Below are 26,510 nucleotides of genomic sequence, written 5' to 3' on the forward strand. Positions count from 1 at the left end.
AAGTTATCTTTTTTCCTACATGGAGATACTTGCTTAATCAACTACTTAGTCTGTGTACAAGCATTTGACTGCTCTGCTGATAAGTGAGGACCATCTCTGTATAGAAAAAGATAAGCTATCAAATAATCATTAGATTCAAATGCAGTACAATGGGTCGAGCATTGTAAGCTGGTATGATGTATATGCAGATATGATGTATTGCTAGAAAACAGAGATTTGAGCATGGATCAGGAATTGCCGAATGATACCCTTTCTGTTTTGCCAGGAGAGTTATTAGAAGAGTCTCAGTTAGAAGCGTCCAGATTACGTCAAAAAGTGGAAGACCTTGTGAAGGACAACGAAATGCTAAGATCAGCCTCCTCTTTTGAAAAATTTGAAGAAATAGCAGGTATGAGAGTATTAGAACAAATATGTGAGTGTCCCTCTGCCAAATCTACATGCATTAATGTGCAAGAGAGAGGGAATGGAATTTGAAAAAAGATTTGAAAAAAAGAAAAGTTTTGAGTGGGGACAGGAAAAATAAATCTGTGATTGTGCCTTTGCCTTTGTTTTGGCAGATGGATCAGGTATAGTAAAATACGCTTCAATCTACGCTGTGACATATAAAAAGCATTCACACAACTAGGAAAGCTTACATAAAAATGAACTCAGCTCTTCTAACATTTTTGTGTTTTCACCTTTATGAATACAGCGGAATTGAATTATAGATGTATAAACAGAGCAGTGGAAACTATCCTAGGTTTTATCGAGTGGGGAGGAGGGGGGGGAATCTCAAAAAGTAAGAGATGGGAAAACCCTTAGGTTGAAGGGTTAATGCCGCCGGGAGCAACCAAATTGCTAAATCGATAAATAGTTTATTTATCTTGATTTATTTAAGAGATTTCTATGGCCATCCATTTGAAAAAAACAACAACTTTGGGTGGCACCCACTGGCAATAAAAAGCACATACATACATACATACATACATACATACATACATATATACCTACCCAATAACCAACAACAAACCCAACCCAATAAATGCAATAAACACAAAAAGCAAACATCTGGTGTCCCCAGTCTTTCTCCTCCAATGTAGCCATCACCACTATCTTCAGGTTAGATAGACCCTCATAATTGGGGTCGGGATAGCAACTTTTCTCTGAATTACCAGACAGGGCAAGCAGAAACTATGTGAGAGAGGTGGTTTGTTGCACATCTAGCATTGAGTGTTGTTGTAACCAGCACCATGAATTAGACTTGAGAACATCCTGGCACCCAATGCAGCAGTTGTGTAACATAACAGTGTTGAGATTTCCCGGTAGGCATATTGGCTGCTATATTTGAGATCAGCTGAAGTTTTCATGGGCATCCCCATGTAGAGCAAATTATAATAATCCAATTCTGGATAACTTAGAGCACCTGTGCTCAAATGTCAATAAATGGCAGGTTGCTTCACATGCATAAAGTTTCATTGCTTTGAAACTTTATAAAGAAATGCTATATGCTTAATCTTAAAAATGATGCACTTTCTCCTACTGCATTGCTGAAGCCACAATACTCTCTCTTCCTTTCTTAAGAAAAGGAATGAAGCTGACATTGTCAAGACGGGTTCTGCTGTCCAAGGTAGAAGGGAATAGATCACTCCAATTTGGCCTTTCAGTTTTATCTGTTTTCATAAATGCACTGTGTTTTATTTCTGCATCAGTGCAGATTTTATTTTTTTAAATACATGAACACCCACATTTACATGCTAGATAAACATACATTTAAAAACAAAGTTAAGTGTGCATTTTCCTTAAAAGATTTATGTCTATGAATGTACTGTGATCTGAAATCTGTATGATTCATTCTAATTATGTACTTCATTCTAATTCATATACTTAATCTGGAAAGTGCAAATTGGTCTGATATATGAATTCTACAATGTTCTTTATTCTATGGTGCTATGCCATGTTCTGAAGAGTTCTAGAGTTGTTGAGAATTCGCCTGAGTTTCTGCAATAAACCAAATTATTTTTTTGATTGATTGATGTAGCTGTCCATCATCCAATCAAACCTCTGTCCAGAGAAGAAAGATAGAAAACCCAGTAGAATAAGTATAAATAATAGCAAGCAACAGAAACACAATAATAACATAGTAACACCCAAAGACAGTCAAACTCAAACCATGTAAACCCATGTCAGAAAAAAACTCAGAATGACTAGTTTGCCCAGCGTACAAGAGCCATACGCTGGGGTTTATCCACATCTTCAAGGCTTTAAAATGTCATCAGGGTTGAGGTTAAATTAATTTGGAGTGGGAGCCTGATGGGACAGAATAAGATCAGTAACAATTGAGATATCTTCTGAATCTTGACATTACCGATCGTAGTATGTACTATCCTGTAAATTAATTCTACATTGCAATATTAATTTGTATGATGAAATACTGTGATCCAGTAGGTTAACCAGACTTTTGAGTGAACTGCTATGAACAGGGAATACCATTGAGTTGTCCAATTTAATTTTCTCTTACTTGAAATGTCTAGGCTTTCATGAGCTTATTTAGGCTCCTTAATATCTTTTTACCCTTCTCGTTCTTCTCCAAAACCTTTGTATGCCACTCTCTTTATCGATGCTAGAGCCTTGAAAATGTTAAGTGTCAACTACTTCTATATATTGTTGATCTTTAATTCTTCTTGTTTTCCAGTTGACATAATTGGCTTTCTTGATCTTCTGTTTTGCTTTTAGAAGATCCTCTTAGGTCTTTTTCAGTTTCTGCAATCAAGGTAGTGTTGGTATTTCTCAGATTACTGATATTCCTTCCAGCGAGTATTTTTACTCTAACCTAGTACTGTAGTCTATACGTTGTATTCGGCATATAAATGGAACAAGTATGGTGATAGAAAGCAATCCAGGTTGACTCAAGATTTTGTTCGCATGGTGGCTTCCTAGTTATTGTAGAGATTTCTTATCAGGAGAAGATATTGAGGTATACTCATTGCTTTAAAGGACTGCTAAATCTTGAATGATTAACACTGTGAAAAGCTTTGGAGTAAAACAGAAATAGAGCTCCTTTTGATATTTTCTTACTGTTCCATTAAAACAGTCAATATTATTATAAAGTTTCATGTTTCCCTGTTTGTTTGTTTTCTGAAACCTGCTTGTTCCAATTGTCACTTCTCTCTCAATACAGGATTTTGTAGACCTTGTTAAGCCTGAATTCCCCAACGAGTGTTAAGGAAAACAAACTAAACAGAATGTGTAGCGTAGTCAGATAGGCAGACAGGTAAATGTGTGAGATAAGTTTGTATTTTAGTTAACACTCAGTAAAAAGCAGATACGCTTGTGCTATCAAAAATATAGTTTATTCCATTAGGAATTATAGCATAGTCAGAATAAACGGTCCATTAGTCATGTATCATTTCAGTCAGTCCAGTCGAGGATATTCAATTTGCAAAATCCGTGTTGAATAGTCAATGTCAGTTCACTTACAAACAATCAGTCCAATGTTATCTCTTCTCTCCGTTGAGAAATCAACACTCCTTTCTCTCCTCCGTTCCAGTAAGGAAAAACGCATCATCAATCCATCCAGTAATTAGGGATCATTAAGCCAGAGAGAGAGAGAGCTGCAATTGACTTGCTTTTTTATGGTGCTTTTATAACCACACCCTTAATTACATTCTTGTAATTAAAGTTACACACACTTTAACCAACAAACCATGATAACTTATTTATTATTTTTACCCAAACCAGTTAGGGTAAACAATGTTATCCCTAACATTCTCCTCTTTTGGGTAATAATAATAATATAATAATAATATAACCATTTACACCTTTAAATCATAATTGTTACAACTCTCTTTAAATTTTACTACACCTTGAGCTTTTGTAAACTGGTCTGCAATGTTTTCTTCCGTCATGCAGTACTCTAGTTTAATTAGACCATTTTTCACAGATTCTCTAACATTTAAGTATCTTAAATAAGTATGCTTTGATCTAGTCATTACAGCAATATTAGTAGCTAACTGTATGGCTGCCTGGTTGTCCTCGTACACATAATGGAATCTTTAACAGTTATACCCATGTCTAATAATAACTGTTTGTACAGAATTAACTCAGTGCATAGTAATGACAGACATGAAAATTCTGCTTCCATCGTGGACAAGCTGATATGCTGTTGTCTGATTGACCTCCACCCTATTAGTGTCTTACCAAATAATATAGCCATCCCAGATGTTGATTTTCTAGTGTTTATGTCAGTTGCAAAACTTGCATCTGCATAGGCACTAAGAATCAAATCACCTTTGGCTCTAGATACAATGCATGGTGCATTGTTCCTTTAAGATATCTTAAAATTCTCTTTAACGCTTGCCAGTGACATTGATGTGGATCATTATTAAATCGTGCCAGCTGATTAACACTATAAGCAATATCTGGCCTTGACCAATTGCTTATATATGATAAGCTACCAATCAAAGATTGATAGATGGTCTTATCGAATTTGGGACTTTGAGCATCAGTTTGGCAAACTTCCTGACTCATTGGAGTCTTTGCCGGCTTGCAAAGTTCCATTTTATACATTTTAATTAATTGGCAAATTTTATCTTCTTGAGATATCTTAAATCCATTTTTGGTTTTGTTAATTGTCAATCCTAGATACTTTTTAATTTCACCTAAATGCTTTAATTTTATCTTTTTGGCTAATAATGAAATAATATCAGTAGCTTCATTATTGGTCTTAGTAATCAAAGCAATATCATCTGTAAATAATAACAATAATGACACCGTTCCATTATTTTCTCTTTTAAACATACATGGATCTGCTAAACCAGATTTAAACCCTATATTGTTTACTTCTTTCACAATATATTGGTTCCATTTATAGCCAGATTGTTTCAATCCATATAGACTCTTTTTGAGTTTCCAACAATCATTGCTATTTGCTTTATTATCATTTATACCAACTGGTTTTTTCAAATATATTGTATGCTGCAATGGTGCATGTAGATAGGCAGTTTCCACATCTAAATGGTTAACGATATAATTCTTCTTAGCTGCCCACACTAAAGCTGCTCTTAAAGTTGTAGCCTTTAAATTTGGTGCAAATACCTCATCATAATCAAATGTATTTTGATTAAATCCTTGAGCTACTAACCTAGCCTTATAAGTAACTGTCCCATTTTTTCCAGTCTTTACTTTGAATATCCATTTGCACCCAATGGATTTTTCTCCTGGAGGTAATTTGGTATCTTCATATACTTTCATTTCCTTTAATGAATTTAACTCTTTTTCCATTGCCTTTTGCCAATTCTCCTGATCCTTTACAGGATACATCCTAAGTTCATCTATACTAGTAGGAACTTTATTTACTTGGCAAACTATATTTGCCTGATACCTTTCGGGTGGTCTGGTTATACGTGTTGTGCGTCTAGGTATTACAGGACTTACAGGTGGACTTTCCTTTATTTTCTGTTCTTGATTATCTATATCTTCTTGATCAATTATTTCCTCTTCTTCTGGTTCTATTTGCTCTTCGTGGACTTCTTCTTTAATTGGACTTTTCTTATAACCAGTCTTTTCTTTCTGCCTCTTGTAAGGTTCTATAATTACATCATTATCTGAATCTTGCTCTAATCTATTCCATCCTATATGTTCTAGGAATTGTGCACTAGCACTGCAATATACTCTAGATGTACCTGGTTCCCAGAATCTATAAGATCTATGGTTTGATTGATATCCAACAAAAATAATCTTTTAGCTCTATGCTGTCCTTTGTTTCTGAGTTGTGTAGGGATATGCACCCATGCTGGTGCACCAAATGTGTGAATGTAACTTAAATCAGGTTTCCTACCATGCCACAGTGTGAATGGTAATTCACCTGTTGTTGAATTAACAACATTATTTAATATGTGATTACCACACATTATAGCTTCTCCCCACAAATTGTCAGGTAATCCTGAATCAGACAACATAGTCCGTCCCATTGATTGCAGTGTTTGGCCTCGTCTCTCTATAAAGGCATTATGTTGAGGCCTATATGGTGCAGACTTTTATGTTGAATACCTGCCATCCTAAGTCTACTCTGGAATTTATTATTTGTAAATTCCGCACCATTATCTGTTATAAGAGTTACTAATTTCTTTTTAGTTTTCCTCTCTGCATGCAAATTTTAACCAATTAAAGAAATTTAGATATGTTTCAGTTTTCTCTTCATTAGAAAACAGAAACCATACCTAGAATAGTGGTCCATTATGCTTAATATGTATCTAGCACCACCTACACTTGGTTTTTTAGGACCTATTATATCAGCAAATACTACCTCTAAAGGCTCTTTGGTAGTAAATCCATCAACTCTATTTGCCGGTATAACTTTGCTTTTGCTTTGATTGCAAGCAGAACATTGCAAATACTTATTACAAGGTTTCAAACTTATTCCTTTAGATAGTTGAACAGTTCTCTTAATCATTTTAAAATTTAAATGACCTAGCCGTCGGTGTAACAAGTGAATACATTCATCATGAGCTTTCTTATTATCATAAACCGTGTTAGCCACCTCTAAACCATTATCATTTAACACATACAATTCACCTCTTAAAGATGCAGTAATTTTCTTACCTTCTTTTTCAATTAAGCAAGTATCTCCCTAAAGGTAACTACGTATCCTAATCTAACCAACATTCTAACTGAAAACAAATTAAATTTAAGTTGAGGTACATATAACATTTTACGTTCTCGTTTATACAAGAACAATGTGCAATACCTTCACCTTTTGCTTTCATTTTCCAGCCGTTTGCCAATGAGATATGCTGTGAACTCATGGACATTTTTACAAATTTTTTGTTATCATTTGTTATACAGTGGGATGCTCCACTGTCAACCACCCATAAATTATTTTTACAACTCCATTACTATACATGGCTAACTCAAAATTTTTTCTTTTTCTTTGATGACTTCCAGTATTCTGACTTGCATTCTGGCGTTTTGCTTTCTTACAAAATCTTGCCAAATGTCCTCTTCCTCCACAATTAAAACACTTTTTAATTGCGTATGCAGTAGGTTCATTATCTTCCTTTTGAGGTTGCTCCTCCTTAACTGATCTCTTTCAAGCCTTCTTCTGGCCTCTTCAATCAATCTGCCAGTGATATCAGTTAAAGTTAGGCTTTCTTTAGGTAAAATTTCAAGGGAAGTTACGTAGTCATCAAAACTTTCGTCTAATGAAGATAGAATTATGTAGACCTGGTGTAGTTCAGAGAAAATAAGCTCCTTCTCGTGCAGTTCTTGAAAAATTCTTTTCATAGTATTCAAATGACTCAGCATATCACCATTCTTTTGGAGATGCGTCCGAAAAGCTTCCGTGTTAGATTTATGTGAGCACCAACGTTATCTCGGACATAAATCCTCTTCAGTTTTTGCCAACACCCAACAGCTGTTTGCTCTCCGCGTATATGAACAAGTTGCTGATCAGATAGTGTTAGTCCTATGATGCAAAGAGCTTGTTCATTTTTCTGTTTAAAGTCTTCTATCTTTTGACTATCTTCCTCATTTTCAGGATCCCATTCCTCTATGTTTGGTGGGTTTTCAATTATGTTCCACAGACCTTCTCTTCAGTAGAAGTAGACTACATTTCATAGACCATGAAACATAGTTTGTTCCATCCAGCTTGGATATAAGGGACAAACTTTGTAGACTGACTTGTGCCATGTTTCAATATATGGATATAAAACTATAATTAATAAAAACACAGCTGTCTGTTTACTGTAACGTGTAACAACACAAAATCTCACTTTTACATAAACCTGTTTTTTATCCTAGTTAAACTGACTTTGCAGTCTCTGGGCCCATAACCAGTGTTAAGCCTGAATTCCCCAACGAGTGTTAAGGAAAACAAACTAAACAGAATGTGTAGCGTAGTCAGATAGGCATACAGGTAAATGTGTGAGATAAGTTTGTATTTTAGTTAACACGCAGTAAAAAGCAGATACGCTTGTGCTATCAAAAATATAGTTTATTCCATTAGGAATTATAGCATAGTCAAAATAAACGGTCCATTAGTCATGTATCATTTCAGTCAGTCCAGTCGAGGATATTCAATTTGCAAAATCCGTGTTGAATAGTCAGTGTCAGTTCACTTACAAACAATCAACGCAGTCATCAATCCATCCAGTAATTAGGGATCATTAAGCCAGAGAGAGAGAGCTGCAATTGACTTGCTTCTTTTATGGTGCTTTTACAACCACACCCTTAATTACATTCTTGTAGTTAAAGTTACACACACTTTAACCAACAAACCATGATAACTTATTTATTATTTTTACCCAAACCAGTTAGGGTAAACAATGTTATCCCTAACAGACCTTGATCTCTTTTGCAGAATTTCCAACAGAATCTCACTGCCATGTATTGTTAAGGCTAACTAGAACACAGTTAATAATTATTAATTGTATATAAAATGATCCTCTATCTATATCAGGGGTGGGCAATTAATTTCTGTCGGGGGCCACATGGAAAATCAGATCTGCGTTCGAGGGCCGAACCAATTTTATAAAAGGCCATGATAGATAGATAGATAGATAGATAGATAGATAGATAGATAGATAGATAGACAGATAGACAGACAGATTCTTCCGCTACAAATAAACAACTGTGTGTGTGTGTGTGTGTGTGTGTGTATGTATGAATGAATGTACCCCCTCAGTTTACACAAGTTGGCCACTTATAAGATAAAAAATAAACGCCCACCCCCCAAAACATAACTCCTCCGGTGCCCACGGATAAACTGTGAACCACCAATTAGTAGCAGGGCTGACCCTCCCTCTTGAACCAACGTCTAATTGGGGGAGCAGACCGGCCTTCAGTCTCTTGCGAGAAACTGCTGGCTAACCCTGCAAACCGCTTGCCGAGGTGTGTGTGTGGGGGCTTTCGCCTGCCTTTCCCCCCGCCCGCCCAGCACCCATCCGCGCGGCTTTTGCCGTTAAACCGCGAGTCATCCCGGTGCTTGGGAAGCCCGCTCAGCAGAAAACATCTGCATGCCTCTCCCAGGACCTGCCCGCTCCGCCCAGCCAGGACGTCCACCACCGGCGTGCCTCGGTCCGGCTGCGAGGTCCCGGCACCGGCACGCTGAGGGCACCGCTGTTCTCTCCCATCTTACCGTAGGGGAAGGCCGTACGTGGAGGGAGGTGTGAAGCGCCTGCTGGTGCTCGGGTCTACAGGAATACGCATCACAACAGCGGGCATTAGGGAGGAAGGAAGCGGCGGCGGAGCTGCTGCTGCTGTTGCTGCTGCTGCTGCTGGCTGAGAGGTGAGGAAAGGCGCGCCCAGGGCGCAGCGAGCCAGATGCCCAAGAGCGCACGACGGGTCGCTCGAAGCCAGGCGCGGGAGAAAACCGCCCCAGCCCCGCGCAGGTCGGGCCCTCGCCACCACTGCCAGTCCTGGCCGCTCCGGCCGCCAGTCGCTCCTTGGGGCGCAGCTCTTCCTGTGGCCCCGTTGCGCTCTCGTGCTCCCGCCGCTGGCGGTGCTCGGGCTCCGCCTGAGCCGAGCGGCGGGAAGAGGCGCGTCGAAGCTGCAGTGGCGGCTCAGATCTCTTGGTCCCGGGGAATCCCCCTCCACCGAGGCGCCTGAGGGGATTTCCGGGACCAAGAGATCTGAGCCGCGCTGCAGCTTCAGACGACGCCTCTTCCCACCGCTTCGGCTTCGCCGTCCCGTGGCGCTGGGTTCACAGCCCCAAGGTCTGCTGGCCGTGGTGGGGAGCCCGGAGCTGCTCAGCGGGCGGTTGGCCGAACCCGGAGCGCTCCTTTGGCGCCGCCTCCCGTGCCCCCTTCCAAATCAACGCGGCTCAGGCGAAATCAGCGGGGCTCCATTGGTGGCGGCCACAAGGGCAGCGCTCGGGAATCCTTCTCCCGCAGTCACGACGGAGGGCGGGAAGCGAGCCGGGCATCATCCGCGCTCCTCCCGGCTCGGCAGCTTCTCTCCGCGAAGGGACTGCGGCGAGACCTCAACAGGTTTCAGCTCTCTTGGCTCCCCGGGCTCCTGCCCCCGTTTCCTGCTCCGCCTGACAAGCCCGCCAGGCACCCTGCTCGCTCCGCCGCCCGCCCTCCGCCTCAATCGCCTCCTCTCGACGCGTCTGAAAGCAGCTGAAAAGTGGCCGCGGTTACATACGGACCAATCTTCGGCGGGCCAGATTAAAAAGACCAACGGGCCGGATGTGGCCCGCGGGCCGTAGTTTGCCCACCCCTGATCTATATGCTCTAATTAGGAGATAAAACTCCCTTTTTAAGGATTTGAATCTTTTCCAGTCTTTGGTCCATGGTGCTTTTCTCCATATTTGTTAGCAGAGGTTTGCTGTGATCTTTAATGTTTCCACACCAGCTTTCTTCAAGAGCTCTGTGGGGATCCATCCCTGAGGCTTTCCAATTTGCCAGTTGTTTCATATTCCATTGCATTTCCTCCTCAAGCACCATTGTTTCCTCCTCACATTCTTCTTTCTCTAATATATTGCCATCTTAGTTGATCATTTTGTACAGATTTTCTGGGTATTTCTTCCAACTTTTTCATATTATGTTCCATCATTAATCCATTTGATGTTCCTTATGACTCTGATTTTTTTCTGATTTTCTTAAGTAGATCCCTTGTTCTTCCCCTTCTATTATTTTATTGTATTTGTCTATATTCTGAATTTGTATATACATCGTTATTTCTTCTCACCTGTCACTGGTAGCTTATATTAAGTACTCTACTTTCTCTAGATCTGCTTTGCCATTTGCCTTCTTTCTTTAGTCATTGCTATGGCCTTGTGTGATAGCCAGTGCGTTATTTGTCTTCTTCTGGCTTTTAATATTTATTTTTAGCGTTCTTTTTTACAAACATTTTAACTAACTCCAATGAATCCTTGAGCTTTCTGTCAACTAGGTGCAGCCTTTTGAATCTGTTTCTCATCTCAATCTTATATTCTTCTGAATGGGTTTGAAATATGTATGCCAGGGTCTTCTCTAGTGTTTTTCAGACTGGTGTATTTCTATGACTAGTAGTGGATGATCTAATTCACAGTCCGCGCTCAACATATTCTACCATTCAGTATAGATATTTTCCATCTGTTGTTACATAAGATACATTCTGTTGGTTATAATGTTGCCCATTTGGAGATGTCCAGGTTAAAAGCTGTCTTTTGTTGTTGAAAAGTAATGTATTAAGGGACATACATCCTATTTTCTGTACAGAAGTCTATTAGTCATTGTTCTGCATCGTTGCAGGTTCCTATTCTGAATCTTCCAACTGTATTACATACAGTTCCTCTTCAACTTTTACATTAAAATTACAATTTATTCTCAGAACCATCAAAAATTCACTGAAAAGGCTGGAAGAACAGGCTGAGAATTTATATTAAACACTACAATCAGTCCAGACGAATTAATATTCAAAATGTGATTCCCTCCCCCCACCCCCGCTTCTACAGTATTTTGTTTTTCTCCCTCCCCATATATGAAAATTTATGTTACTTTTTTTCATTTGGAAATTCTGAACGTCTGTGGAGATTCTCAGTCATTCAGGTCATAGTTGTCCCAAAGGTGCTTTTTCAAAAGGCAACTTAGACTTTGGTATTTTTTTTTTCTTGAAGAAGTTTAGCTTCTCATCCAAGAAGTTTCTTCAATTGTGATTGAATGGAGGAGAATGGAAAGATTTTATATTCCTTGCAATCATCTGGTTATTAGCACTCGTTCTGAGAGGTGTTGAGGCAACTTGGAGGTTCATCTGTGCCTTAAGGGTCACTTTAATAGTGTGGAACTTTCTTGGAACTGCTGAAAGGACTGCGTTGTAAACAGGAGATAAGTGGTATCATATCCCTCCCCTCAGTTGAGAGAGGGCTGTTCAATCCGAATGCGGATGGCCTGTTTGACCTCTCTTTTGGAAATCCTGAAACTTGGCAGAGAATTATATTACTGAGATATTACTGGTTTATGTATTGTAATATTTTTCTTTTGAGAGTGGAAGCCTCTTTTGCTACATATTGGGCTTGAGTCACTGTAATTCCTGTAGAAACCATAACTAAGTCAAAAACCAGGTTTATAAATATAAAGGTAAAGGTTTCCCCTGTCCAGACATTCCTGACACTAGGGGGCAGTGCTCATTTCTGTTTCTTAACTAAGACAGCCAGCGTTGTCTGAAGACATTTACGTGGTCCTGTGATCAGCATGACTACTGCTGAGGTGCACGGAACACTGTTACCTTCCCACTGAAATGGTACCTATTTATCTATTCGCATTTGCATGCTTTTGAATTGCTAGGTAGGCAGAAGCTGGGGCAAGTAACAGAATAGCAGAGTTGGAAGGGACCTTGGAAGTCTTCTAGTCCAACCCTCTACTCAAAGCAGGAGACCCTACCATTCCCAGACAAGTGGTTGTCCAGTCTCTCCTTACAAGCCTCCAGTGATGGAGCATCCACAACTTCTGAAGGCAAGCCATTCCACTGATCAATCATTCTCATTGTTAGGAAATTTCTCCTTAGTTCTTAGGTTGCTTCTCTTCTTGATTAGTCAAGTAAGGAGAGCTCATCTTGTTGTGGAGCACTCAGGTGTCAAACCCAGGAATGGACAGGGAAAAGTCAGCTGATGACAACCAATTGGAGGAATAAAGTTGAAAGCTGGAAGGAATAGAGTTCAGAATGGAGGTGAGAGCAGCCTTCTGAATCTAAGAGAAACCTCCTGGGAGGTGACCTGAAGATAGGCACTAGAGCCTGAACAGAATATGAAGCCGCTCTTTAAGGTTGTAAGGGAAAGTTGAAGAGGGAGATCTGGCCAAAGGACATTTCTAGCAATATTTGAAACCTTTATCCAAGGAGCTAACTGTAGCAGGAGGAAGTGGAGCTAGTGAAAAATTGCTGTGCGTAAATTATCCTTAGTTGTGAGAGACTGACTAAAGGTTAGGAAAATCTCATCTGAGGAAACCACAGCTGAAAGATCAAGTGGTTGGGAAAGGTTCCGTATGCATTAGGAAACATAACTAAATGTATGGATTGAAATAATCTCTAGCTTCTGGTAGAAAATCAAATCCTTATGTAAGCCCTCATCCCATAGGAAATATCCTCCTTTTGTTCAATATGTGAACTGTTCATATGGTGATGACAGTACTATGTATGTGCCTTATATAAAATAAAAACAGTTTTTATTTTATATAAGGCACACTGTGGTGTTTTTTTTGCTTACAATAGTTAAACATTTTACAGTTGAGGGAGTGGTCCCTAATGGTTTAACTTTGTTAAACATTGTATCAGAGAATGCTATAAACCCAAGCCTATATTTTCTTTAAAAAACAAAACCAGTCAAGCATCCACATTGTTTTGTCATGGGATTAAAGGAAACATATCTTACATGGTTGAGCACTTTTAATAACTGTTGGAGATGTAATTTACAATTTTCTGCCTTGAGCATCAAAATAACTGAAACCAGACCTCTAGGAAGACCATAGTGAGATAGAGATTTGATGGAAGTATTGCTTAAAGGCTAAAATGCATGACTAAAATGATAGAGCCAAATGAGAAGGCTTGCAGGGAAGCCTCTCTTAATCTTAGAAAATGTAATAATTAGTGCACAATTTATTTCAATAGAGCGTACATACTTGTATTTTAAGTAACTTTTAAAATACGTAAAAGGGTTTTAAACCATGATAATTATTTCCTTTTGAAAAAATAAATTAAGAACAAATGGAAAAGCCGAGGAATAATTTTGATCTTTCAATATTACAGTGTGCTAAGCTCAGGAGGAAAGGAGGGAAATTCCAGCTGACTTTGATCAAATGTCATTTATATACATTTGCATCGCACACAAGTGTTGCCCTAGAGACCAGCCACTTACACCATATGGGAAGATAATTTGACATGTGGATTTTTGTTAGTCCTTAGGGCTTCTTAGAACCTCTTAAAAAGAAGGTGAAGAGGACTTTAGACTTGTTGGCATATCTTGACTGGGGTTTTCTTAAACAAGGAATTGGTTGTGCAAATAATGGTTGTTTGCTGTGATACCTCAGAATCTATTTCCTGCAACTGCAGGGCATGGCTTTTTCATTCTGTCCAAATATCTATTTAATCTCCTTCTTCTCCCACCCACCCACCCTCTTTATTTTTCTTCTCATTTGTACTTATTTCTGCCCACAGAATCAGGACTCTTAGACTCACTAATTCACTCTTGTTACAGGTGGGATTCCAGAACTTTGCCCGTCCTCCAATCTTCCAGTTGAGGGTGAGAAGAGCCTAGAAAAAGCAGCGCAGAAGCCATCTCCCAGTGTAAGAAATCAGTCTTGATATTTTTATAGCTATAAACACAAATGAACTAAATGGTTAGGTGTACATATCAGTAGTAGTTGATGCCCCAATTTATTTGGGGATGCGGTGAGTTGGTCTGCTAGAATGCAGTGAAGATATAGCAGTTAATAGTAACTTCAGTGTCCATAGCTGGCAGGATTAGGGCAATTTATTTATTTCGCTTTGAATTAGATGCCACACAACTTCTGTTATTCTGATTTGAAATGGACTCTAAGTGGCCAGAGCAGTGCTTATAAAGGACCTTTAGCAGAGGCATGAGGCTTACAGAAATATATATAAAACTACCTACCCCAAAATCTCAGTCTTCCAGAGTTGTTGATAGTTATTTGAAAAAAGCACAGGGTGGGCAGATCGGGTAGCTAAGCCTTTCCTATATCCTGGTACAGTGTGTGACTACCTGACTGGACCCCTTTAAGAGAAACTCTCTGGTTAACAGGTAAAGCTATACTACAATATTTTGTTGTAGGTTGCTGTTTTTGTTGTCTGTTTGAAGGCTATCTAACCATCGGTTAGCATAATGAAAAGCAAAGCAAAGCATTTAAATGTGTTTTCTTCCCCTCTGTCTCTCTCTTTTAAGGGATCTTCATCTGAATTTGAAATTGTTGACAATGAAGATAAGGGGTCCTCCCAAGAGAGCAGTAGGAAATCTGTAAGTAGTGAAACATTTCTCAAAACTTCCTTGTGCAATGTTAGAAATGAAAATAGGGACAGGTAGTTATGGAGCAATTAACAGAAAACAGGGTAACTTTGACATCTACCTGGACTTGACTGATTGATTACTTTTTTAAAAAATATATATATAACCGAATACTTAAGTGTATTGCACCATGTAGCATCTTGTAGAAAAAGGTTGTGCTCATTCTTAATGAGCTTAATAGTCTTAACATTTAACAGTGTCAGGCATCCTGTCTAGAGACAATAGGTGCATATGTGCATAAGTGTATGTGTGTGAAAAAGAGAAAGTGTTCCTCTGTAACCCGTTGTTAAGATTCAAAATACTGCCCAGGTGCTTTTTGATCATTGGAGGAAAAGATACCTATATTCCCATTCTTTTTTTCTTTTCTTCATGGTGGACAAAGGGTAATAACAAGGAAGGAGATTCTTCAGTTTAAGGGAGAAGGAGAGTGATCTTACGAATTGTAGAAGTGGGAGATATAGTCCATTTATACATTCTGTGCTCGGTTGCTTTACTCATTGCTGCTTTAGTTTGTGTGATTGCCTGTATGCTCTGTCTCCAAGGAGCTGGCTTTTTCTGTCTAGAACCATCAGCTGCTCATAACTTTAATTGATATTTTCTTGCCCCCCAAAAGCACACATCTATACAAATCATGCATAAAGAGCCCTGGTGGCTCAGTGGTTGAAATGCAGTATTGCAGACAAACTCGGCCCACAGTTTGGAGTTCAGTCCTGACTGGGTCAAGATTGACTCAGCCTTCCATCCTTCCAAAGTCAATAAAATGAGGACCCAGATTGGTGGGAGGCAACATTCTGGCTCTGTAAACCACCCAGAGAGTGTTGTAAAACATTATGAATTGCTATATAAGTCTAAGTGCTATTGCTATTGTTGTGTGCCAAAGCATTTCTTCACTTGGCCCTTTCCCAGAACAGATGCACAGAAACTGTTAGAACATAGTGTAAGAAAAATAATCTAAAGGTGATATTGTCAAGAGGGTTTTTTCTCTCCTTTCTTACTTAAATATGCAAAGCTGCTAGCAGGTCAGCTATTTCCTTGTCTTCGGTACCAATATATAGTTACAAGCTTAGGCAATCAGCTAGCAGAATGGCAGGCAATATCACAGGCATAGAGCATAAAGCTTCTCTTGAAAAAAGGTGGCGCAAGAACCAGTGTTGCTTAAATCAGCTTATGTCAACAATAAGCAGATCATGCTCATTATGCGCTGGAAAAACTGCCAAAAAATTATTGACTTGAAAAAGCAGGAAGACCAGACCAAGAATTTAAACTCTGGAGCCATCAGTATAGGGCTTTATTTTTCTGCATTCTCCATAAGCTTCCACTATATCCATAATGCTTGTTTTCCTGACTGAGGAGCTGAGTCTCTGGAGAGTTGAGATTCTCTGTCATACCTGGGATGAAGTCTGACAGCATGATGTGCCTCCTTCTCTTCCCAACACTATGGGAGGAAAGCTTCTGCTTCAACACTCAAAACTGAACAATGCCTGCAGATCCTGTTTTAGCTCCATAAACACGAACCAGTTAACCAGTTCCTTGCTCCAGTATCAGAACTCAAGTTGCAGCCCAACCGGACCAGTTAGCTTAGATGATACAGTTTCTGTATCAATTCCAAAAACCAATGGAATTGGTTCACAAGTTCACTGTTGTTTTTGCTTCTGCTGCCATGGCAGAAATATCAGCAACCACTTTCCCTGACTGTGAAAAATCCTGGCATATTTACTTCCTTCCTTTCTCAATGTGAATTGCACACAGAGTGATAGATCTGCGGGGTTGGAATTGGTCTCAAAGACCCTCCAGTTCAGGGGTGTCAAACTCAAGTCCCGGGGGCCAGAACCGGCCCATGGGGTGCTTAGATATGGCCCACAGGGCTGCCTTGGAAACAGTGAAGGACCGGCCCGCGGTGCCTCTGCCAGTGAAAATGGAGCTTGGGAGGGCTGCATGCAGCCCTCCCAGGCTCTGTTTTCAGCTGCGACAGCCTCCTGCAGCCCTCTGTCAGGAAAAATGGAGCTCGGGAGGGGCATGTGCTGCCTGCCCGGGCTCTGTTTTTGGCCGTGATGGCCCCCTCTGACCCTCTGCCAGCAAAAATGGAACTCAAGGAAGCCGTACCCCTCCTGCCCCCCGATGTCAAACAAAACCCTCAAGTGGCCCTCAATGAAAGCGAGTTTGACACCCCAGCTCCAGTTCATCCCTCTGCAGTCCACAGGGAAGCCAGTTAATCCAGTCTTGAGAAGTGACTGGTCTAGCTCTTCTTAAAAACCTCCAGAGATGAGAACCCACAGCTTCCATAGTAGACTATTCCACTGCTATACAAATCTTGTCCTTAAGAAGTTTCCCCTCCCGCTCTATGTTAAAATAAGAATTAGATACCTGCAATCTATATGCATTTTCTCATCCTAATTTCCATATGGTTCCCCCACCCCCTTTTTTTTTTGCACACATCTATTTCTAAGAGTGGAGGGTTTTCCTTTGGGCTGATTTCAAGTCAGATTTGTATTTGGTCTAATGATCTGCCTTATGCCTGAAGCATCAGCTTTGCACTTGTGGGAGGAAATGGCCTTTTGCAAGCCAAGTACTCGAGACCTGTAGAGCTGAGACTCTGGCCGGTCAACTCTTCTGACCAAGGCTCATCACAGAGTGCATTGAATCTCCCCTTCTCACCACCTGCAAAGACAGCAACTTTTCTGTAGCTGGGAGTTGAAGTCCACAAGTTTGGGGACCCCTGGCCTAGTCTCATGTTTTGAAAGGAAGAAGTACAGACTCTGCCCCCGTCTCCAATTTTGTGGCTACTGTCAATTGGTTTCCTAGAGCTCTGTTTCCTGAAAAACAGAAGTCCCCAGGGCCAGGGACAAAATTAGTTTGCTTGGAAAGAGTTTATGGATGAGAACTCTCAGGAAAGTTGTATCTTCCCCTCCATTTCCACCGGTGGTTTCTCTTTGTTGAGAAAAAAAAAATTGGGACTTCTGAATTCTGTAACTATTAGGGATTGCTATCTATTTCTTCCTACTTTTACACTCTTTGGACAACCCCAGAAAACATAGTTTTTTATTATATTGGGTCTTGGAGAGTATATAACTGGATTTGCGTGAAAGGGTATAAATATCTAACTATTTTTGCTGCTTGTTGCAGGAAGTAATATAAATCGAAATGTGGATGAAATTGGTCACCGCGTCATTGGCATTTAGAAATTATATTTTTAATTTTTTTTTTTTTAGAAATTCCACATTTGAACTATTCATATTTTTTTTGAAGATCCTGCTTCTAACACTAAACATCTTTGTAATTTTATCTTCTACACTAAGCCAGAGATCTGCATCTTTATCTCCCTTTGTTAGATTATTAGCACAACTGTATTTCCACAAAAATAATGTAAATTGAAATCTGGTAGATTAAAATATATTCTGTTTTGGGGACCCCTCTCTGCAGCAGTATCCAGAATGTACATCGTTTCTTCTGCTTTACCAGTTGTAACTATAAATTTGATTTTAATTTTGCAGCACTAATGATATCGCTAACTACATTTACCAAGGAGTTTCCTTTAAAATGAGATTCTGACCCTGAAATAGGGAGTCAGGCAGATGTCAAGGCCTATATTCTTTGCTGCACTTGTTCTGGAAAACTTGTTGTGAACAAGCCAGCTAGCTTGTTGCATTCCCTCCCTTCTACACAGGGAGCTGGGGACAAAGTTTCCTTAGACTACATATCAAATTTACATATGCGAAGTACATGTTTGGTATCGTGGTTAAGGCTCAAGGCTAGAGACTGCAAGATGGGCATTCTAATCCTGGCTGCTGCATGACTTTGGACCTTTTTCTCAGACTTAGGAAGAAGGCAATGGCAAATTATTTATAAAAATCTTCCCCAGAAAACTGCAGGGAAATTGTCCAGGCAGTAGAATGTGGATGCTATTTTGGTGAAAGCTGCCCTTTTTTCTAAGATAGCTCAGTTCATTCCATCTAATGGCTTCCCCCTTATTCAACAAGTTTTCTGGTACCATGATTTGTCCAAGCATTTCATTGCTGGCAGAAATATGTGGTTCATAATTTGTTTTTGGAAAGCTGGATTTTAGCTCTTAGACATAAATCTCCCTTAGCTCTGTCCATCATCTTCAATCAGACAGAGAAATTGAGAAGGTAAACGTCATGCAATTGATGCAAGTTTATAGCAAATATGAGTGCCTCCTTAATTCAATTAAATATTTTTCCAGGAATTGCCCTGCTGTTTTGCAAGGCCAGGAAAACTTGTAGCTTCTTGTCGAAGGCCCTGAGAGGTACAGCATGCTAAATAAAACAAAATGTTAAAAAGTTATGGTATTTATGTAGTTTTTTTTACCAAGCACATCTAAATCATATTAAAGTAACCAAAATACCTTTACAATCCCCAAGGTATGTCATAACTTTTGAGCACCCCTAATGTTTGGAAATTGAAAGTGGAAAAATTTGACACGCCTTAAATTGCTTACCTACACTTACAACTTTTCAACTTGAGATCTGAAGCATGGCACCATCCATACCACAGTGCCCTGATTTGTAAATGGCAAAATAGCAGTGTGTTGAAATAGGATATGATAAAGCTAGAAGACAAAAGCAATCTGTGTGGTTTTGATGATTGTTGCAGTGAATGAAAGTCAGGGCCATCGCTTTGGATAGCCAATTTTCTACCAGTAATATTTTTAGGCTGGGATAGAAGATTAGTGTCTTAAATAATAATTTGGAAATGTCCCACGTGTTTCTTCCAAAGCAACATATGAGGGCATACCATGCTCATAATCCTCAGCATAATCCTCAGCATGATTATAGTCTCCTCCTGTGCTTGGGAAGGCGCAGGGCTCCTCTGAAACAATTGGGCTGTGGATTTTTGGAGGAGAAAGCCACCCAGCAGAGCCCTCTGATGGTTCTCAGTCCTGTATGTAAACAGAACAACTTTTCTTCCTTCAAGGAGCTATTAGGATACCAGCAAACACCCCACCCACCCCAAATCCTAACCAACCTTCTGATGTTTACATTCTAAAATATGAGAGGATTCCTTGGATATAATTGATCGTAACTCTTTCTTAATAGTTACAAGTTCTTTATCTGCCAGACGTCTCATTTTTTGCTCTCAAAGTTGAGTCCCATTTACTTGGTATTGCTTGTGACTTTTTCAGGGCTCTTAAGCAGAGGAAGGGGGAACTCCTGGCCTGTTCTTTTTAATAAGCTAACACAGAGCAAGCCTCTTCATGCATTGCTACTGGGCCAGCATAGGCGAGGCTAATCAAGCAGAAGGTTTAAAGAAGTAACTATATTAATATAAAAATAAAACGTAGCCACTTTTTCAAAATCTGGAGTGGTATGGAACTGGCAAGAAATCAACTTTGGTGTTACTAAGTGGGGTAAAGAGCTATTGTAGGCCTGTCAGACATAATCAGGAGATTGCATTTCCAAACTTGCTGAAGTGTTTTTTGTTTTTTTTGTTGGCTGGGGTAGAAATGGACAAAGGAACTTTTCTCAGATACTTCTTAAGCAAACTGGCCCTTAGCTGGACATTTGGTAATGACTGCACAGCTCCTGATCCAGAGGCAAACACATAATAAATGCCAGGCAGACACATAGCTTTATTAATTATTACAAACAATTATATAATTAATTATTGTAATAACCTTAATGGTGGAATGCCGTGATCCACCCTTATGTTATATAATTCCATAAAACAAGCAGAGTTTGTTTATGCGTAGCTACATAGTGTGTACGCACACACACACATCTACAGTATGTGTATTTTAAATCACAGTGGAGTCCTCATGAGTAAATATTTCACCATTCTGACATTTTAAAAAAGGAACTCCCAGATTCTGGAACAGGAAGCAAGGTTAGATACCAATGCAATTTTTAAAAACGGCATTAGATTTTTAATGTTTGGAAATGTATGTGAATAATTCATGTGGAAATATTAGAAGTATTTAGAAGAGGTGAAAAATGATTCTTTTAGATTTTTTCAAAAAATACTCAACTTTTTTGTTGCAGTAAGATTTTCTGGAGCATTGGCAAGTGCAAAGGATTGCTATAATAAGTGTCCAAAGGGATAGTGTGTTGTTGAAAGGGTGGGTGGGGCTTTGTTTATTTATTAATCAAAGTTATATAACTGCTCATCTTACCAAAGGTGACTTACACAACAAACTTTGTTGAAATTAATTGTGAATATACATTCTAGGAAATTTTCATCTGAATTTAACAGATGAAAGACTTGGAAGGGATTTTGGAAGTCTTCTGGTCCAGGGGTCGGCAACCTTTTGGACCTCAAGGACCACCAAACTCATAATTTTAAATCCCGGGGACCACTAATATGAATTTTGACTGACCATGGCTTGCTGACATTGGTAGGAGAGAAAGATAGATAGATCTGATCTAACCTCCCTCTCTCTCTCTCTCTCTCTCTCTCTCTCTCTCTCTCTCTCTCTCTCTCACACACACACACACACACACACACACAGGCAGGGATGGGATTCAAATTTCTTAACAACCGGTTCTGTGGGCATGGCCTAATTTGTGGGTGTGGCTGGTGGTCATGTGACTGGCTGGGCATGGCTTGTATGTAAATATTATCAATATTTATATAAATATTGAATTTTTTATAAAAAGAGCAACTTTTACCCAAAATCAGGCAAAGCAGGCAGGCAGACTGAGTTGCTCACAGAATCACAGATTCATTCAGAGATCTATCTTTCTGCCATCAGCTAGCTGAATCTGCACTGCTTCAGTCCTAAGGAAGATTCGGCTCTTCTCAAAAGCAGAGCTGAAGATCTAAAGATTAGCTAGAAAGCAAGATATCCATCGATTTCCTGCTTTCTAGCTAATCTAAATCTCCCGGCACAACAGAACAGCTGATGGTTAGGGGGAAAAAAAGGAAAAATAGCAACTTAGTAGGCAAGTTTGCCAAGTAAGGAGTGAGTGGGCAGGGAAAGTTCCCGCGGGCCATGAGGCCGGCCCAGCCTTGTGTTCCCGCACAGCCTGGATTAATTGCTTTGGGGGTGCTCTGGGGTGACATTTCTCTGTGGACCACCAAAATTTTCTTGCGGACCACCAGTGGACCACAGCCCACCAGTTGGCAACTGCTGTTCTAGTCCACACACATACCCCCGCCCAAGCTAAGACCCCCTATGCTATTCCAGACAAATGGCTGTCCAATCTCTTCTTAAAAGCCTCCAGTGATGGAGCACCCACCACTTCTGAAGGCAAGCCATTCCACTGGTTAATTGTTCTCACTGCTAGGAAATTTCTCCTTAATTCTAGGTTGCTTCCATCTTTGATTAGTTTTCATCCATTGCTTCTTGTCTTGCCTTCTGGTGCTTTGGAAAAATAGGTTCACCCTGTCTTCTTTGTGGTAGCCCCTCAAATAATGGAACACTGCTATAATATCACCCGTAGTCCTTCTTTTCACTAGACTAGATGTACCCAATTCCTGTATAACAATATACCAGTCTGAGGCATCTAGAGTTGAACTTTAAATCAGCACAAATAATACTGGCATATATGTTGCTGACTTACACCTCCCTTCTCTAGCCACTCTTTTTGATGTTACTAGATGACAAATATTGATAGCTTGTTTTAGCTTGAGGGTGTCATTGGCAACGTTAGGATAATGAGGAAAGCTTACTTTAATATCAGTAGAGCTAAAAAGGATTCAATCCTCTTCCACTCACGTACTGGGGATGAGCTAAAGATCCCAAAGGTCTCCTTTTAGAAAATGAAATTGCTAGAGCATGTTTATATCCACAATTAAATGTAAAGCAGAGAAAGACCTTGGATTTTAGCATGGTATTTTTGGAATCTCACAGGCTAAAACCATAAAAAGCATCTGTAATAAAATACTTATCAAGTGCTTGGCAATGACACAAAAATGGTTAAAGACTTTTATTTCCATAGCAACAGAGTGTCTAAATACTCTTTGCATTGTTTTATAATGTAGCTATGATATCTGGGGGAAAAAGATCCAAATATACAGTTACACCTGTAATTTCCCTCGCCGCACCCTGAAAACCCCACCCATAAATTAAATTGTTTGTTTTTTATATATAATGGTTGGTTGTTTGCTATATTGGCAGATTACAGAAGTGTTAGTCTGCCACATCTTCAGGGCATGAGTTTGGGGAAAACTGCCTGGGGAGAAGTAGATAAAAATCTAATGAGAATCTGCCTTGAGTATAGTTATGTTCCTTGAAAGTCCCTTATATTGTGACTTACAAGGCAATAAAGACCTTAGACTGAAGATAGATTATGGTTCCTTCTTGAGGTCTTTTCCTCATGAATCATCTGCCAGACAAATGGGCAAAGTCTCTTGCAAGACTGGATTTTTTCCCCCTCCCTGAACCAAGTTCATTGGGGCAGCCTCTGGAGGGGAGGAGATTGTGAGTCAGCTATAGGTGCTGAGCAAAAGTTTGCATTTCCCTGCTTTTCACTTTCAAAGATTCCTTTCGCATGGGCTGCTTATGAGGTGGCAATACAAGTTGGCTGTGCTTGCTGCTGAACAAAGGGTCAGCCCTAGGTGCTCAAAACTCTGCAGAGTGAACTGTAGTTTCAATAGCAAAAGCTTGGCAGGCTTCTTGAAATTAAGGAGGTACATTTAGGAGGGTCTGTCTGTCAAATATGTCTGAGGAACAGGCTGCTTGCAATATTGAAATGAAAATTGCTAATGCAACTGCAAAATGAGATTCTGGAACTGGAGAGCAGAAGGTAGGAAAAAGGCATCTTTAATATGGGAGAGAAGCAACGTTGGTCCAGATGTGTAAGGATCATGAAAGTAGTAATGAAGTAGGATTCTGGATGTATTTCAAAGCCGTGGTGACTACTTTTAAATCCCTAATGATTTTTGCCCATTTCAGCAGGATGGGCACGCTCCAGTCCCATCGGCGAAGCAGTGTCACTTGGGGGCAAGTGAACCTTCTCTCTCATGCTACCTGATTTAATGGAGGAGCCCCCTCCCACATGGCAGCCCCAATCCCTTCAGATTTCAGGAAGGCTGGAAAGACCCAGATCTTCTCTAGGATCTGGGACATTAAGGATTTTTTTTAAAAAATAGTTTTGTATGTTTTGCTTCATGCTTTTACCTCTGTTGGAAAATGGTAACCTCTACTGAAAATCTTGCTCCAAATCTTCCATATCCTTCATTTGGATGGGGAAAGTCTGAAGGAGGCATCTATATCTCCTCAAATAGAGGTGGACATTTTGCTAGAACGGGATTGCTCTCCCACTTTGGTTATGCAGTGGCTTTTGGTTCCATTCAAATGCAATTAGAATTGTGCCTTTCCTCTCCCTCTTCAGCATGGGAACTTGGGGGCTGAGGAATAGGGAGTTACAAGTAAGGGCTAAACAATTGTCTCTTCTCCCACTTCTAGCTTTGTGTGAGCATGCTGAATTCCTTTGATCAGGTCTGAGATTGCAGGGAATCTTATCTGGAAATGTAATCCAGAGTAGAGGTCGTTGTAGGCTGTTTTATTGTTACTCTCCCTGTGGCTCTTTATGAAATTTGCTGAGGCAAAGAGTAGCATTCCAGCAGTGTGCAGTCAGAATTAAGCTTTCTAGGAGTACATAGCATGTTTAATTTCTAGAATAAGTAATCTGTGAGTCACATCACAAAACAGTCTGCCCATAAAAACCATTTTCCATCATCCTAAATGGGGGATGGATTATAGTTGCTCAATAAGGAGGGGAAAAACAATTTTGAGCATTGGTCTTGCAAACCAGTTTGGAAACCAAGCTCTGGATACCTCAGTTACAAATGACAACCAAAATATGTCCTAAGGACACCTTGCACAACAGTGGGAATTCCAAGCAACAATAATCCTTAGATGTCCAATTCAACCTCTACTCAGTCCTGAACTGAGAGGTTTTGGCACCTATAGTGAGTGTAGAAACTTCACCAAGATTGGTTGATTGGGAATCTGTAAACTGAATTTTATTTATGGAAAGAGAGAAGCCTGCCACGTTCAGTGGCGATATGTCTGCCAGCTTCTTGAGTTTTAAAAAATTGTATAAGGAAAGTAAATACCGTACTAATCTGTATGCATGTCAAACTTTCTGCGAAAGCAGGAACAGGGAAATCATAAAGGAGTAAAAGAGATAAAAATTCTGTAATGAGTCATTTTGGAAACCCAGAATATTACTGTCAAAGATAAGTACTATCCCACTGAATCACAACACCAACCCAGATACATGTCTTCATTGAAAAGGGAAATAAATACTAGCCTTGGATTTGTAATCAAGTCTTAAGAGAAAGATCCCTCTTCTTTTGGGGAACCCCTGCCCCAATCTCTTAAATACAAATTATTGTATAAGTTGAAGATATGGAGAAAGGAGGAATCAGGAGGGTGTGATGGGCTTTCTAACTTTGTGGGGAAAGAGACTGTTTGGAAAGGGGCTACAATAGATTTGATAGATTTATGCCTAGTATAGAAAATTTGAATTTCTTCATAAAACACTGGGTTTCCACCAGAGCAATCCCTGAACGGGACAGTTTTCTTATCTCCACTTAAGCGAAAAGGGCTTTAAGGGACAAAAAGCATCTCTCTCTGTGAGTGTATGAGAAGATTCCTCATACAAACTTTAGAAGAGGCAGAAGATCTGTTTTTTCATCACCCTACTGTAATCCTTTTCAGTTGCCCCTCCCATCGCAAAGAAATAAAAAAATGGCTTTTTAAAAGGGCAGAATAAAATAACACTAGGTAATCCTATTTGAGGAATTTTCCAGGTCTAAGTTGAAGTCAAAAATGACCAAATGCTTTTCCGATATAATTTTCTCCTTTGGATCATTTTCTGCAGGACTTAGAGCCGCTTCTGAATGAGGACACCAACCTTATGCTCCACCTTCAGCGCTTCGAGAACACACTCAGTCTTTTTGCTGAGGAGTCTGACAAAACCCAGCTTTTCGCCCATCTGGGGCGCATGGCTCTTGAGTTTAACCGCCTGGCCTCCAAAGTACACAAGAACGAGCAGAAGACGTCTGTTCTTCAGGTCCGAGGGCTGCTGGTAGATGTGCACAATTCATTTGCTTCCCTGTATTCCTGAGTTCTCATCTTCGTTTTTGTCTTTTTTCTTTCCCCTCCCAATCCCACTGAATGGCCATAACAGGCAAGGTACAGGCCATCTCGTAAAAATATTCCCTATGCACCCAACCATACAATCTCATCCCTGGTCAGCTGGTTTCATCATGCCTTTTATGACCTTTACCTTTTTTCCTCATTCTTTTATTTCTGTGACATCCTCAATACTGCTATCTCCCATTCATCCTTTGGGGAAGGTTGGTCTAGTTTTATTGCTCCTATATTAAGCTTCCATTTGCCTATTCCCCTACCATGAGTTCATGCTGGGTAGGGACTTCGTTGCAAGCTCTGTGACTGCTCGAAATCACATTGTCATGCCTGGTGGCATTCTATTGTCATAAAGCAAACATTCAAATGGATCTTGACAACTATGGTACAATGCATAGTTCCTTCCTTCCTTCCTTCCTTCCTTCCTTCCTTCCTTCCTTCCTTCCTTCCTTCCTTCCTTCCTTCCTTCCTTCCTTCCTTCCT

General features: G+C 40.0%; 1 protein-coding gene across 27 annotated transcripts in view; it reads left to right on the top strand.

Annotated features, from left to right (window-relative positions):
- TNIP1 (TNFAIP3 interacting protein 1) overlaps positions 1-26,510 on the top strand; it is an 80,397-nt gene that overhangs the window by 37,033 nt on the left and 16,854 nt on the right. For 14 of the 27 annotated variants that reach the window (XM_087955143.1, XM_087955148.1, XM_087955152.1 and 11 more), the window contains 4 exons: positions 266-388; positions 14,147-14,235; positions 14,852-14,923; positions 25,759-25,950. In XM_087955143.1, coding sequence (XP_087811269.1) covers positions 266-388; positions 14,147-14,235; positions 14,852-14,923; positions 25,759-25,950 — 476 coding nt within the window. Of the gene's footprint in view, positions 1-265; positions 389-14,146; positions 14,236-14,851; positions 14,924-25,758; positions 25,966-26,510 lie in introns of all 27 variants that reach the window. The other 13 variants (XM_087955138.1, XM_087955134.1, XM_087955131.1 and 10 more) reach the window with 1 other exon arrangement.

This window comes from Notechis scutatus, chromosome 2 (assembly GCF_049901735.1).
Source record: "Notechis scutatus isolate UNSWTSFEM ecotype Mainland chromosome 2, rNotScu1.2, whole genome shotgun sequence".
In the NCBI taxonomy this organism is placed as follows: domain Eukaryota; kingdom Metazoa; phylum Chordata; class Lepidosauria; order Squamata; family Elapidae; genus Notechis; species Notechis scutatus.